General features: G+C 37.1%; 2 protein-coding genes across 4 annotated transcripts; both read right to left on the bottom strand.

The window, feature by feature from the left end:
• Positions 1-9,208: 9,208 nt before the first annotated feature.
• LOC121647176 (methionine-R-sulfoxide reductase B1-A-like) lies at positions 9,209-10,571 on the bottom strand. 3 transcript variants are annotated; one of them, XM_041996396.1, is made up of 4 exons: positions 10,165-10,571; positions 9,947-10,089; positions 9,740-9,854; positions 9,209-9,666 (listed from the first exon to the last, which is right to left on the bottom strand). In XM_041996396.1, exons 1-4 carry the CDS (start codon positions 10,241-10,243, stop codon positions 9,635-9,637), a joined length of 369 nt encoding a protein of 122 aa, XP_041852330.1. In that variant the 5' UTR covers positions 10,244-10,571; the 3' UTR covers positions 9,209-9,634. The 3 variants fall into 3 exon arrangements, with proteins under 3 accessions (XP_041852330.1, XP_041852334.1, XP_041852322.1); XM_041996400.1 differs by having other exon boundaries at positions 9,209-9,663; XM_041996388.1 differs by having other exon boundaries at positions 9,209-9,607.
• A 129-nt stretch (positions 10,572-10,700) lies between these two features.
• LOC121647194 (methionine-R-sulfoxide reductase B1-A-like) lies at positions 10,701-12,569 on the bottom strand. The gene is made up of 4 exons (XM_041996408.1): positions 12,414-12,569; positions 11,703-11,845; positions 11,356-11,470; positions 10,701-11,253 (listed from the first exon to the last, which is right to left on the bottom strand). The coding sequence occupies exons 1-4, from the start codon at positions 12,466-12,468 to the stop codon at positions 11,234-11,236; spliced, it is 333 nt and encodes a 110-aa protein (XP_041852342.1). The 5' UTR covers positions 12,469-12,569; the 3' UTR covers positions 10,701-11,233.
• Between the last annotated feature and the right edge of the window lie 2,785 nt (positions 12,570-15,354).

Below are 15,354 nucleotides of genomic sequence, written 5' to 3'. Positions count from 1 at the left end.
AGAAAACAGAGTTTTAGAAGGGAAGAGATTGAAGAGGATGCTTGTGTGCTTTGATGAGTATACAATTTCATGCCTTCTAGGTCAGTTTGGGAGTTTTAATCATATCAGCATTAATCTGACAGAGTAGCAAGAGTAAACTGCAGCATGCCACTGAGCATACAGTATATTATAGCAAGATTGTAGACATGTAGAGATATTATACATTCTTGTTTACATGCAAGTGAGCCTTTTGCAAAGTGCCATGGCGAGGTCAAACATCACCTCACTACTCACCTCACTGTACCCTGAGACTCAGTAGTAGAAACCCCTCTTTTTACAATATACATTATCTTCTTGGGCCCAACCCACTCTAAGGACTTAGCTTATCACTTCTATGCAGATGATACCCAACTATACCTGATATCATCACCAGACGACCTGACAGTTTTAGCACGAATTTCCATTTGTCTGTCTAATATACCTAAATATACGAAGGAATGTCAGATTCAACTAAACCTCTTTAACATCACTTTGCACTTCAGAACATAAGGAAAATCCATCTGTTTCTCACTCAGCAAGCACATGTCACTCTATTAATCACTGAACTACAATGTCACAGCCCAAATCATATTCAGGTTATTAAATTTTCCTTACAGTGTTGGCAGGGTCTGCACCCAGCTATTTAACTAAGTCATTCAGTTTTATGCTCTTCCCTAGCGACTGCATTTCTCTCATGGAAATTGTCAGGTCCTGCAAACTCCATGAACAACCCAGAGTCTCAGTGTGGACTGTTTGCATTTGTGGTTTTACAACTAGGTTGTTCAGGAGTATCGTGCTCTCTGAAAACACCTTCTCTAAGAGTTCTTGTATGTCAAAGCAACATTATGATAGGCCCCCAGAGGTCTCCTCATGTAGCCAAGCATCTGAGCCAACAAAATAGCAATTCAACATAACTAAAAGACAACTTCCTACTAGAAAGTACAGTTTACACCTACATCTGCAACAGTGCAGAAGCAAACAATAAAAGGTCTATTATACAAAATGTCATACATAGTTGATCTTTCTTGAACTGAGGTTATCAGTTAGTCTTTGGTTTTTCGGCTTCATGTAGCTATGTTGTTGAATCAAATGTTGCTTGTTTTGGAGAGATGAAGATGACAAATGGCAATAGATTGTGTGGGACATGTTAACTGTGCTTTTTGCTTTCTGTCGAAAAGGTCACTGGTAACTCTCTTCTCGTCCACTAGTTCACTATGTCAAAGGGTAGGCTCCCTTATTGTCTAATTTTTTCCTTGAAAGACAATTAAACAATTATTTTTTAGCAATGTATCGGCTAAAAATATCATGTATGGAGTTAACAATACTGTTAATGTTGCTGTTAATGATTCTTTGGTCATGCCTACAAATTGTTTGCTTGATATTTAAGACCCTGAACCCCTAATATATCTAACCTCAAATTACTTTGCACTTTTGTACCTGTTCTACTTGCACTTAGTCATGTAAAAAGATTTAAATGGATTTAGCACTTAACAAGTAAGCCATAGTTTCTTAAAATATAATTTTGCCCCTTACTTGTAAAGCTGTAGATGAAAGCAACTGTTAAATGACTAAGCCTAATGAAATGTAATGCATCCATCTATGTGTTTGTGGGGACCTATTGTTCCCCTCTGCATGCATATGAACCACTTGCGGTATCCAATCCCAAACTGCTCCTCAGTGAAATGTTTGTGGCCTGCTCTGTGTGGCTTTCTTTCACTGAAAGGCCTTGTCGTCTTAAATGTTGACTGCCATGACGTCAGCTCCAAACCCCAGCCTTGCCTTTTATGTTTTACTGTCACCATCTATTTCCGCCCAGTGTGTGAAAAACAACTTTCTTTCCATTGTTGTGATTCCCCGACACAGACGGTTGGATTAAACACTGCGCTACTGTTACTAGCCAGAGCCTTGAAATGACTAAAGACTGAACACATAACTGTAAATGTCATATGATTTAACAGGACACTATATGCTCATTTATGTAAACAAGCCGAACCTGGTTTCTGTAAATAAAAACACAAACAGCCATCCAATGGGTGTTAACTGACTGTAATTACTGGTGTAAAACCACAGCAGTTTTTCTTTCCCCTTTCTGGAGTTTCCCATGTTTTTCAAATTCCATTCTGTCACAGCAACTGTGAGAAAAAGGAGTTGTCATCTTAACAAAAAAGAAAAAAAAAATGAAGAAGACGGAGGGAGGGAGGGAAAAAGGTCTGTCCATCCCCGCACTGTTGAGTCAGGTCGGCTAAAATAGTATCACCTGTCCTGTGAGATCCTGCCAGCCGGAGGGAGTTCATGTCAAACTGGTTCATGCTGTAGAAACAGGAGATTGCCTTCTACCCTGTGGGGCCTGTCTGACTTTCACAGGAATGCTAAATTGTGTGCCATTCAAATGAGCAAACCAGCAGCTAGAGTGCTGATGGTTGTTTTGGCCAAGAGGGACAGGAGTGTACCAACTATGTGACCCACCAGGTTAAAAAAAAAAAAAAAAAAAAAAAAAAAAAGCCTGGCTGACTGGGAGATAAATGAGGTGCAAAAATTGGATTCACTTTAGTGGTTGACATTTTGATTAGTTTGAGTCAGTTGAGTCAAATTTTGTGAAATGTTTACATTGCTGAGACTCACAAGTCACCATAATTTTTTCACTATTCACTTTGTTCACCTTAATGTCAAAGATGATAAAAACAAAAACTTATCATTGGCAATTCTAGTTATTTAGTTTGTACTATCTCATTTCTCTGCAATGCTCATATGTGCAAAATATATGCAACAACTGTCAAGAAATGATAAGGGACATTTGGCCCTTTTTAAGCTATCCAAATGTACACACATGTTCAAACATTCACCAGATAAAAACTAAAACTGTAGAAATGTAATAATAATAACAATAATAATAATAATAATAAAAAGAAAACAAACAGCAAGGAATCTTTAAATGTAGAGGTTTCTTTTGTTGAATGTACAAACTTAAAAAACTCATTTAATGAAGTGAGCTATAAATCTTTTAAATTTTAAATTTTAAATGTTTAATGTCTTTTAAATGGACTAATCTTGAGTTTTGATACAAGCAAAATGTTTAACAGAGGACTGAAATTATGTATGTGTGTGTGTGTGTGGTTACTTAGTGGCTGGGATAGGACTCACTTATAAAGACAGAAAAGACATATCAAGCATGTTTTAATTGACACAAGAGGGTCTATTTTAAAACAAATCTCCTTAACACTCTCTAGGGACTCTTTAACTCTAAACAATATGTTTTTAATGTTTTTGATGCCTAAACCTAATCAGCTGTTTCAGGTGCTTAAACCTAACAACCAAAGAAAATTACATTTAGAAATTTGGATCATTTCTGTATCTCTATCCCCTGGGTGCCCATTTTTCTGCCTTTTATAACAATTTTACAAAATACCATGAGACTATATTTCTGTATGTGCTTATGTAAAGAAATGTGTCATGACAGATTCACAAACTGCTAGGAAGCTGAAAAGGGAGTCACTTTTTTGTGTGCCACTGTTTCAAAATGGTTAAACACTTTAAAAATCATATTTCTACTAAATTGTAAATGAATTTGGGACTTTTGTCATCTGTGCTCTGTAATATTAATAGTTTCAGAGAATTTTTGGGTACTTCAGCAGCACTGCACTTAACATCCTACACAATTCTGTTGTAGAGATCACTGCATGCCTGATACCCCTTGTCAGCGAGCACATTGTTACTGCATCACTAATGCAAGTTGCATCTGCTGTGGTATGAGATGACTAGTAGTTTAGTGAACATGCTACTGTTAATGAGTAAATCTGTGAAAAGCATCATTAATGGTAAAGAATATCTATGCAGGTTTTGGAGAAGCATATGTTCTCATGCAGATTATATCTTTTCATAGAAGGTCTTGATTAATCCAACAAGACAATGTCAAAACCATATTCTGCACATATTACAACTGTTGACTCAGCAATAGAAATGTTCAGGTGATAGACTGAATCACAGCACAGGTCATGATTTATAATTTTGGTCATGCAACATCACAAATTTGCTCTATGTCTGTTAAATGCCTCCACATATACTGTCTTTGTCATTGGCCTGATAATCATAAGGTTGTTTAAAGTCTCATTCCTGTGGGAATGTATTTCCTTATTCAGTTTTACACCAACACACATTCAGCCATGCACAGTACAAACACACAACCTATACTCCCTTTCCTGTCGCTCTCATATGGTCTCACTTTTTGGGAGAGTTTTAAGATTTTAGTTTTCTAGGAACACAACAAAGCCTCTGGTCCAGATGAGAGTAAAAAGGCTTTTCTGTGGACCCGCCCAAAACACATTTAGAAATTAATCTGGATTTTGAAGGCTTCTCCTGTCTTCAGTGTCTTTAATGGCAGCATTCTCTGCTTGACAAGCCAAAAAAAGAGGCTGAAGGATAAAGAATGACAGTTATTGCAAAATGAGTGACATGTGAGATTATGGAGATGTTTGCTTTTCTTGCATAAAAGCTTAATAAAATGCAAAATAGAAGAATGCAAGTTTATGAAAAGGTATAGGGAAAACAAAGCATGTATTAAAAGATTATTTTTAAGAACACGTGAGATGCAAGTAAAAAATATAGTTGCCACTGCTTTTGAGGCGTTGCCATCAAAAGGTATATTTTTGTCTGTGAGTTGCACAATGTCGGCCGAGGGGCATAAAACTAACTCAGAGTACATGGAGTTCCCCAATTTTTGCTGCAAGGATCTAGAAATCCCATAAACAAACACACACAATGCTTTATTTCTTTTGAGTTCACTATAAACATGTGCTTTAAAGAAATAGGCTCTCCTTGTGGACTTTTTTACTCTTTCCACTTGTTAATCTTAAGCAAGGAAGTCATACACTGATTCTTTTCATATCATCTACTGAGAGAAAGCACATCTAATAACACTATGATGGGTTCATTATCACTGAGCAGCTTAAAGAACTTGTTCACCTCTGAACATATTCTGCACAGGAGTTAGCAATCAGCAGGGCTGAAGCAGCAATTTTGACTATTAAGACCACACATAAAGGGTCTGTGGGGAGTTACAGGGTTCACAAGGTCTTTACAGCCCCTTCTATATATGTACACTGCAAGTACACAGAGACACCAAAGAAGGAAAAATGCAGGATCAAACAAGAATGGAGTGTGCACAAACATGCTCATGATCTTCTTGATCAAATATGCAGTCAGTATGATCAGAAATTTCTTATGAGGTGAGCTTGGATTAGCTTAAGAGGATGAGCAACCACAAATTGCAGGGAGCACTGGTTAACTGGGTGTAGTTTGGGTTGTGTGGGTGGGGGGGTTGTGGCATCGTACCCAGGGAAAGACTGAGGTAATTACTTTTGTCTTCACATTTGGTCTCTGTTTTCAAAAAATGGTTTTAACATGCCATAAACCGTTCTTGACACCAAAGGCCTTTGACATTTCTGGACATGCACTGACACAAATATGACATTTTCCACAGTCCATCATTGCTCTTACTATCTGCAGGCAGAGCCTCCTTTTAAATCAGTCATCTGATATTTCCACCCTCTGAAGACAGTGTGTCTGATAAATGTTTCCTGGCTTCTGTCGCACTTTTATCTTAGGCTCCATTTGATCATTTTAACCACGGCCTCAGACACTGAGACTGAGACAGAAAACTCAAAGTTGAAGAGAATATTTGTGGGACATGATGAGCACAGCAAACGTTTCTTTTGGGTCAACTGCACCCAGCTGAGGCTTTTTAAAAACCCCTTCCCAGTAGTCTCATGTCAGGCATGTAGGCACATAATCAGCCGCCAGTCTTATTCTCCTCTTTTAAAACTTCACTCTGTCCAGCATCCCTGAAACAAGGACCCCCTCTCCCTGGTGTCTGTGAACAATAGCACACCCACAAAAAAGTATTCCTTTGAAGCTTTGAGACAAAACTGTGCTGCTGTCTGTATGGTCTCCCTGCAGCTGATCAGAGTGCAGATAGTGAGTGATGTTTGCAAACACATGTATGTTCAAAACCTGCCTGTGTTATTAAAGCTGGCGGCGCTCAGAAACAGGAAAGTGATCATGTGATAAAGATGACAATAAAGTGGCAGATTCCACAGAGATTTCTCAAATTGTTTATTTTCTCACTGGCAGCCCTCATACTTACACAGGAGGGCCTTTTTAATCTGCTGTGCGAGTTTGTATTCTTCACCATCTCGTGCATGCTTCGCTTTTGTTAAAGAGCCTGAAATCTAAGGTTCGATTTCCTCTTATAATTGTAAATTGCGCTCTCATCACCTTTACTTATTAACAATATATACATAAAGGCAAACACAAAGAAAAAAGTAAACAAAAACAGCAAATTTCACAAGCAGCATAACAGTATGAGGCAAATTTGAAGAAATTAGATGAAAAAGAAAAAAAACCAATATCAGTAATATTCATATATATATATATATATATATATATAAACTTCATACATACAGTATGTTGTATGTATGTTGTTGACTTAGTTGTTTGTTGCTTTGTTTTGTTAAACTTTATAGTCATTCTGTTTAGTTGTTGTATTTCCTGAAACTGTGAAATACTTTGTGAAATTTTGTTGTGTTTTTGGTTTTAATGTGTTTTGAACTATGAACCATGATTATATGCACTTCATGCACCCTCACCACATAAAATCAGTTTATATTTTCAGGAAACTACATATCAGTTTATGTTGCGGTTCACTGCTCAGCCGTTTAGAGCTGACAAGCCACAACATCAGCCTTGTCTCTTTTAAACACATCCATTGTCTTGACTCTTGACAGAGTTACAACTATGCCCAAACTGGACAGTCTGGAGTTACTAGAATGTTCTTTTGATGCAGGGTGGAAATCACATTTCAGTGTCCTCTATAAAAGCTTTGTTTACTCATCCAGTCGTTACACAGAGGGAGCCAGACGTTTGGCCAGCATCTGCACGGTGCCTGCAACATGTGGAGGGCAGCCCCTCCATGTACGGATGGAGATATCTAATTTAAGCGGCTAGCTCACATACTGCAGATATTAGTCTCTGATGAAAGGAAAATTCTGTATTTTTGTTATAGTCACGCATTAAGAAGCTCTATTCCTCTTACAAAATTATCACAGCTTCTGTGGTGAGTGAAGCGCTGCACGGCAGATGTTTTTTGAGAATACCACCATGATTAACTTGGATATAATGTGAGACCATGTGGACGTGCAATGAGACACTATTTTTTGTGGATAAAAACAGAAGCAGGTGCAGTTCCTGTAAACATCCAAATCTAAGCAACAGACTCATATATGTTTAAATTAAAACAAGATGTCCTGTGCATGAGTCAGTGGCACACACATGTTTAGTTAAACCTCGAGGCTTTGCCTGTGGGAGCATGGAGGACTTTGGAGTAGCAGTGGTTTAACGTAATTAAGGATCCCATTTGCTTATGAGCAGGATGAGCCCCAGAGGTCAGAGGAGGAGTGATTCTATCAGAGGATTACCACTTCCTCCTTCATGTTTGTTTCCTCTTGGCCATACAGCTGTGCTCAGATGCCAGCCAGAAAAACTGCTCTTGCAGATAGCAAATGCTAATTACAGCCCTGTGTTTTGAGCAACTTCCTCTTCCTCTCTCTTCATCCTTCATTCTCACATCTGGTTTATCTTTTTTTAGTTCTCTGGCTGTTGTTGAGGATGTCAGTCTTCCACTTTCAAACTCTCTCCCTCCCACTACCGCAGTCGCCAGAGAGGAAAGTTTGGTCTGCATTCCAACTGGCGTCATTACACAGAATACATTACTGCTAAGATTTCTAATCACACACATGGAAGTTATCACTTAATTAATAGAGAACTTGAGACTTGAGGTGAGGTCAGAGGCAGCTTTAGAGATATACAGTTTGAGAGATTTGGCTGTAGAAGTCTGTGCTTGATAAAAGTAAATAAATAAAAACACAAGAAGCTAGAGCCTTTCATGACTGCATATTTGCTCCAGGTGCTCCCTCTAAAGTAAACTGAGAAGTTCTGATCATACCTCACAGACAAAATCATCACATCAAATGTGCAAAATAGTATTTCCTTTAAATGCTTAAGCATTGCTCTCTATGAATGTTTGTACTTCCTTTCTTAATCCTTTGGCTGACACCAATGCTTTCATCTCCCCTTCTGATCTTCCAGCCTTTGAAACGAACATCTACACACCTGCTCATCCCAGACACTTAAACTGCATGAAAGCCGCTGAGCGTGCCCCCACATCCTCCCTTTGTTTAAAATTCCACCACTCCACCGACCAAGAGGCACTGCTTGTTGAGATGTATAGAAAAGCTCTACGTTGAGGAAACACAAAAGATTCTCTCACATTGGTAACATGGACTGAAGTGAGTTTAACTCAGCAGAGTTTTTCATAAAAGTTCCCATCTTTATCTTGAAACAGGACAAAAAGAAAGCAGCACTGCACAGAGAAGATATGCTGTCAATGAGTGTGGTCACCCACAAAGTGAAAATAAAATCTAAAATTTTTGTTTATAAGTTTTTAACTTGGGGGCAGCCTAAAAGTAATTCAGCTGAAAAGTAGAAGTTAAATGGACAGAAGCATATGGATGAACCATTTGTTTAGCTATTCATGGTGTTTTTATGAGTCTGATGCAGGTGAATGAATTTGGAGGGAAGCAGATGCCTCTCTGATAATACTGCATGATGGATATGAATTAAAACCTTTAAAGTGCCAGAAACTTTAGAACAGTGCTGCATATCTCTACTTTACACATAAAGCACATGGTGCCAGTGCAACACCATCAGCTGATGGGCTCATGCATTTCTGAGGAAGCACACAAAAGGCCTGGTCGACAATAGCGCTGTTGAAAATGGACAGTGGCCCTCAGTGGCCAAAATTCTTCCAGACATAAACATGTCTTAATCTGAGAGCCTCAGGTGCAGCAATGTTTACTGTCTTCTTCTATGTTCCTTGTAAAGCATTACTCCCAAACGGTGCATCTATCAAACAAAACTGATACTGCAATTTTAAAGCCTCTCACGTCACACAGAGCTGTTTGTCCATTCAGAGACACCATAGTAAAAATGTTGGTACAAGTGCAACAGCTGCCATGTATGTGGACCCACATCAAGTACTGTACTAGAAATAAATGGCTCATTTGAAGAAAATAAAAACACAAGATATTTTAGAAACGTGATTAGACACCAATAGGAACACTGTTTTTCATTATATATATATTTATTTTGTTACACAATGCACCTTTGAGGTAAGAAAAATGCATGACAGTGAAACATGTTCTTGTTACAGGCTGCTCACACTTACTCTGCACTCCTATCCGCACAGACAATACAACTGGAGGAACACAGTGAAGCATTACTTTGAAAGTTGCAGCTCCACTGAATTGTAGGACAGAATTGATTTATTTAAACTGAATGGCTGTTCATCAGCTTCCAACTCTGTGCAGCATAGACAAGTTAAAGATTAAAGCATAGTTTTCCATGTTTTTATACTTTGGACTTAAAAAAGTTATTCCAATGAGTTATCTCTTCATGCAGCCCTGCATGGCCACCATCCATCAGTGCTTAGGAGATCCATAAGGCTTGTTCCCAGAGCACTTCATCCACTGTGGACACCCTAAGCAGCAAGAAACAGTTGTCTCTTTCACAGCTCACTTTTCTGTCCTCTAACCTCTTCTGTAGAGAGATAAGAGGTCAAAACAGGGATTTTTCTTCTGTGTTGAACAATATAAAGAAAATATAGACTTACCTTTAGGTATAAACATCAGTGAGCTGCTGAAAATTCAGAAGCGTGAGAGTCCTTCTTTTGGTCCATCATATAAAAACTCATGACCCAGTCCATTGCCACATTTTCCACAGCAAACCTGAGGATTTTAAATCAATCAGTCTCAAAAGAAAGTAAATTCATAACAGGTGCAGTAACTTATTTTGTAACATTTCTGAAGAGGTGGTCTACTTTTATAGGTCCCCATGCCTCAGGGTGTTTAGAGACACTGTCCTCATGGATTGTCTCTGAGAAGGCAGGCCACGGAGAAGAGTGCTCAAACTTTGAAGTGCTTGAAAATAACTCATGGCCACATTCAGAACACACATATATACCTGAGAACACAAAGAGACACATGGAGTTGAAGTATTTTACCTTTACACGCAGCCACATGCTAGTCTGACACTTACCTGGCTGGAAGTGATTTTTATAAACTTCTCCACCAGAAAAAGTGCAATAAGACATTTCATCCATGCCAGATGTCTCCATTCCTTTAAGCCACAACTAGATTCACTGTGTCACTTTGTGTACAAAGAAGAGACACCCAGCTGAAACTGGAAAAAAGCTGCAAAGCCTAGATCAAATGTCAACTGCTCTGTTGCACTTGTGTAATGCCTGATCTGGTTGTCACTGCCTCCACCTAGTGGTAGTAGCCATCTCACAAACATGATTTTATATCCACTGTACCAGTTTAAATGCTTGGCAACATTTTTATCTCTTAAAATGTGAAACAAAATAAGCTGAATTGCTTAAAAGTCTTTTAATGTTTATATTTATTACTTTTATACTTAAAACTCAAAGCAACTGAGTGACTGTTAGTAAGTAAGTGACTGTTATACTGTATCTCATGATCAGTTCATTCAAGATGAACTGGAACTATTAGCAGTATATTTTAAGGTACATGCTACGATCATCAGCTTCTCAACAAAAGACAGATTACGATGGGTTTTAACTTAAATAAATTTATTTGATTTCTTTACATACCAATCACTGTGCTATACATTAGCTTTTCAAAACTTGTGTATTGCATCAGCATGTTTTCATTTGATGAAAAATAGTTTGCATAGTCATTTTTTCTATTATTTAGCATAACAATTACTCCAGGCCTTATTCTTTTGAGGAAATGCAAAGAGTTATATCTATTAATGGTTCACCTAGTCTCTTGGTAAGAAATAACTTATAAATTTTGACATGTCTGATTTGTCTCATGAGACAATCTCACATATGATTCAAAGTAAAACTGATGAGACATTAGTGATGTGATTCATGAGGTAAAATGATTTGCTGGTTCGGCTATGATTGCATTAAGAAAAGGTGCTGGCACCATCCCTCCATTCTTGCTGTCTGGTGAGATCACCTATCATCAGAGCCCTGGTGGTCCCAGACTGGGTTTTGTCCCAGAACACTTCATTCACTGTCCGCACCTTCAGCATCACAGAGAAACTTCTAGTCCTGCCACACTTTTATTTGACAGCTCACCTACTGCCCATCAACCTTATCTGTGAAGCAGAAGAAGGTGTAGTTTATATTAAATGAGTCATTCTAAACCATATTTGAAAGCCAAGTAGTTAAACTAGGAGAAAACTTGTAATGCAATGTACCTTTAGGGATGAACTTCAGTGAGCTGCTGAATATTCAGAAGCGAGACAGCCCTTTGGCTGGACCATCATTCACAAACTCATGGCCCAGTCCGTTTCCACAATTCCCACACCGAACCTGGAACACAGGAACATACATCTAAAACCCCAAAATAAGCGCTTACAGGGGTAACTTAAGTATAACTGGTCAATAATTCACGAGTCAATGAACTCCTTTAATCTATTTATATAAACTGTGCAGGCACATATGTGTGTTGCAGGTTGAAAACAAAATATAGTCTGCTTCCTAAACTTCCTTTCATAATTCTGAAAAGAGAAATAATAATAATAACTTAAATTCCTAATGGTACCTTGTATGCCCCAGGCCTCTCCTTATGTTTAGATACACTGTTTTCATGGATGGTCTCTGTGAAGGCTGGCCAGGGAGATGAGTGCTCATACTTGGAGCGGCTGGAGAACAGCTGGTGATCACACTTGGCGCATGCATAAATCCCTACAAAGGAAAGGATGACAGAAAGATGTAAAAAAATAGCAAAATAACTAACTTTTAATTTAACTTTTTAAACTTTTTACAACTCTTATTTAAGTTAACCATGACAACTCTTAAAACATTAGTAACTGTGTAGCGTTAATTATTAATCTCATATTTTTTCTTCTTTATATCTAAAGTTTTTTCATTGAATTTTAAATTAATCATTTTTAAAACAAAGTTACAGTTTAAACTGTTTACTAATGGCCGTTTTTGTCTGTGATATTTCTCTAACTTCTCCATTGTAAAGCTAAATCCAGTTTTGTAACACATGTTGTGTAACCTGAACACTGGTTACAAAAGTTTAACAGCTACCAAGAAAATCAATAGTTTTCTGTGACAACGTTACTACGTCAAGTCTGCCTTATGGGGTTTTATACCAGACAGTGATAGCAGCGTTCATTTCAGTGCAACCAACAATTTGAAGAAGTTATTTCGTCTTTACATCGGATAAATTGGCAAACAGTGGATAACTTCGGCCAAACAAACAGCACCAGAACAACATTACAAAAACGTAAAAGTCGTGGGTTACCTGGTATGAAGTGGTCTTTAAAGACCTCCCCACCGAAAAAAGAGCAAAACGACATTGCTTTAGGCGTTTCGTGTTAAATCTTTAATGTTTTTAAAGCCGGACAAACAAAACGACATACGTAAACTACGTACTTCCGGTTTGATCCGACCTTTCAAAAGAAAATCCTAAAACATCAGCGCATGTAACGCAGAGTGACGTAACTAATAATAACAAAATTTATTTAAATTTATAATCCAGTTTAATATATGCAGCAATTAAGTTAACTCGTGTGTGGTATTCGGGTCAAAACTATTCGAGCCAAAATGCATTATATCGTGAAGACAAAGTGTAGTAATGTGTTATTATGTTTAAGTGCTTTTTGAATTAGATTACTGTTTGAATTGAGTGATATGGCGCCGTAGATAAACACCTGAACATTACATTATAACATCTTACATTTCATTAAACAGTGACTAGACATTGAGTTGTATTGTATAGTTCGTGGTCATAAAATTTAAGTAAATAAGAGCGATGTCTGGGGAAAAGAATTTAGGGAACGATGTTATACTAAATGGAGTGTGTTTCTAATAGTGAGTAATAAGATGGGTGTCATTTGGTGTATGAACCTTAAGGAGCACCATGGATGTGTTTGTACATGAATGGAGCTGGTACACAGTGATTGCAATAAATAACCATATGTTATATTAAAATGTAGGACTGACCAATACTGCTAATTTTGGTATTGATTCGATACCAAGTAAACCAGAGAAAACATTTATTTATTTATTTGTTTGTTTGTTTGTTTGTTTGTTTTTTGTTTGTTTGTTTATTTTTTAAAAATTGTTTGTTTTTAGAACCCCAGATAGATTCTGGGCCAATTTCACTCAAGAGACACCAAATTCAGTAAAACCCATATGTCTTTATGCTGTTGTTGTGTTAATAGTTCACTTATACAGTCTTCAGCAATATCTTGCTTGAAAATATAAATTGAGAAAACTGCATTGGCTCGTCTTGCTTTAAGCATTGATTTTGCTACCACGTAATTAGAACCACAAGGAAAGAAAGACAGACTGTTACATGTCCAAAATCTCTTTTTTAAAGGTCACACACATCATCATATTTTACTAACTTGTATGATGAAGTGGGTATTGTAGCATGTTACATAAAGAGCCACTCTATTTTTCTTCCTTGGTCAATGGAGCTCCTCAAGAAGCATCTTTGAAGCATTTTACTTGTGATTTTGGCTGAGTTACTTGTCATTGCTGTTGTAAACAAACATACCCTGGTTAAACTTTTTTTTTTTTTTTTTTTTTGCAACACTGTCTAAATGAATGAATCCCTGATGACACAACAACTGGACTAGTAAAGAGGATATTATGTTGGACAATTTTGTGCCATTGTGTTATTGTTCAAAGAACTTTTCATCAGGCAAGTTGATCCTTCCTGCCAACTCACTCACTACAACAAGTGTTACAGTTTCTTGGTTATTATTGATTATGAGTGCACAATTAAAGCAAACAGCACTTGCAGTTCTATGGAGATGCATTGCTGCAAATGGTATGACTGAATTTTCTTTGAGGGAACCATTAGGTTTAATGATGTATAAGTTTGGAGGCAACATAGGCAGAACTTAAGATGATTTATTTTTAGGGAGGGCCTTGAGAAATTAAAATCTGCACATATAACACCATGGCTTTGAAAAAAAAACAGCCTAAATGCTAAATTGATCTGTCTGCAGATCAAACCAGTCACCCTCTGAAACCATTTTGCACATTATGAATACATCTTATGGCAAAGGTGACTTCAAATTGTTGAGAAGCTAAAATTCCATAGGCAAAACTGACTGATGCAATTGGTATCCTCAGCGTCCTCATAGAAAGAAGAATCAGTGATTCAGCACAATTAAAAGAAAAAGATTTTTTTTTTAAAAATAACATGACTTTCTCATCTTTAAAAACCAAGTTCCTAATCATTCAGGCCTATAAATTAAACAGTCAATTTTAAGGAAAACCTAAAAGAAAATTGGAAGCTTTAATAAAACCTACCAAGATCAAATACAATCAACAGTTAGCCGTTTTCTCCCACTGGATAAAAATTATTTTCTTATCATGAAATATTGCACAAATGATAGTTTGGTTTATTCCAAAGCACAAGAGAAGAGAACAGCCTTTTACTGAAGTCATCCAACAGGAGGCAGCAGACACTAGTCAGATAAAGATGACAGATTGTTAGAAATTCTTTATTTTACATTATCAGCCCACATTTAAAATTGCTACATATATTTTCCCTTCCCAGTAGCACTGTTTACTCCTAGCTCTAGTTTGAATATAAAATTATTACCAAATAGATCATTCACAATAAAAATCAAGACTAAGAAATTGGTTTATCTGTTTGGAGCTGGATTACCTGGATAACTGTGTTAAACTGGTATCAATCTTTCTAAAAGCCTATTTTTAATAACCTGTTTAGTACACCTAGCTCAGTGAATAAAGCTTCAAACTATAAGAACTTTACTTATTTTACACAATTGATTACAATCAGCTGAGTTAAAATACAGCAGACAGTACCATTAACTTCTTGGCTGTTAAATACAAAATCATTTCGAGGCTCCTTAGAAACTTTTGAATATGTTCGCATTTTCCTTATTTGTAAAAGCGCAGCCATTAAAGTGCACAAAAACGGATCTTTTACAAAGACCTTGAAGCTATTGTAAAAGCTATGAACTGCTGTTTTAAGAAGATTATTAAAAAACTGTGAATATGTGTTGTGTCAGTGAGCTGCATACAAAATGATGGGTGATTTTAATTAGCTTCTGTCCCTTGTCCACCCACAAGATTGCACTGAATAAAATATACTTTAACTTTACTTAGTTTTAATGTGTACATTGGTCCTACAAGATCAGAATGTGTTCAAATGACATGAGCTTCTTCATTGTCTAAATAAACAAATTCTTGCTTAAACA

This window comes from Melanotaenia boesemani, chromosome 2, assembly GCF_017639745.1.
Source record: "Melanotaenia boesemani isolate fMelBoe1 chromosome 2, fMelBoe1.pri, whole genome shotgun sequence".
Classification (NCBI taxonomy): domain Eukaryota; kingdom Metazoa; phylum Chordata; class Actinopteri; order Atheriniformes; family Melanotaeniidae; genus Melanotaenia; species Melanotaenia boesemani.
This window is presented reverse-complemented; position numbering and strand designations above follow the sequence as displayed.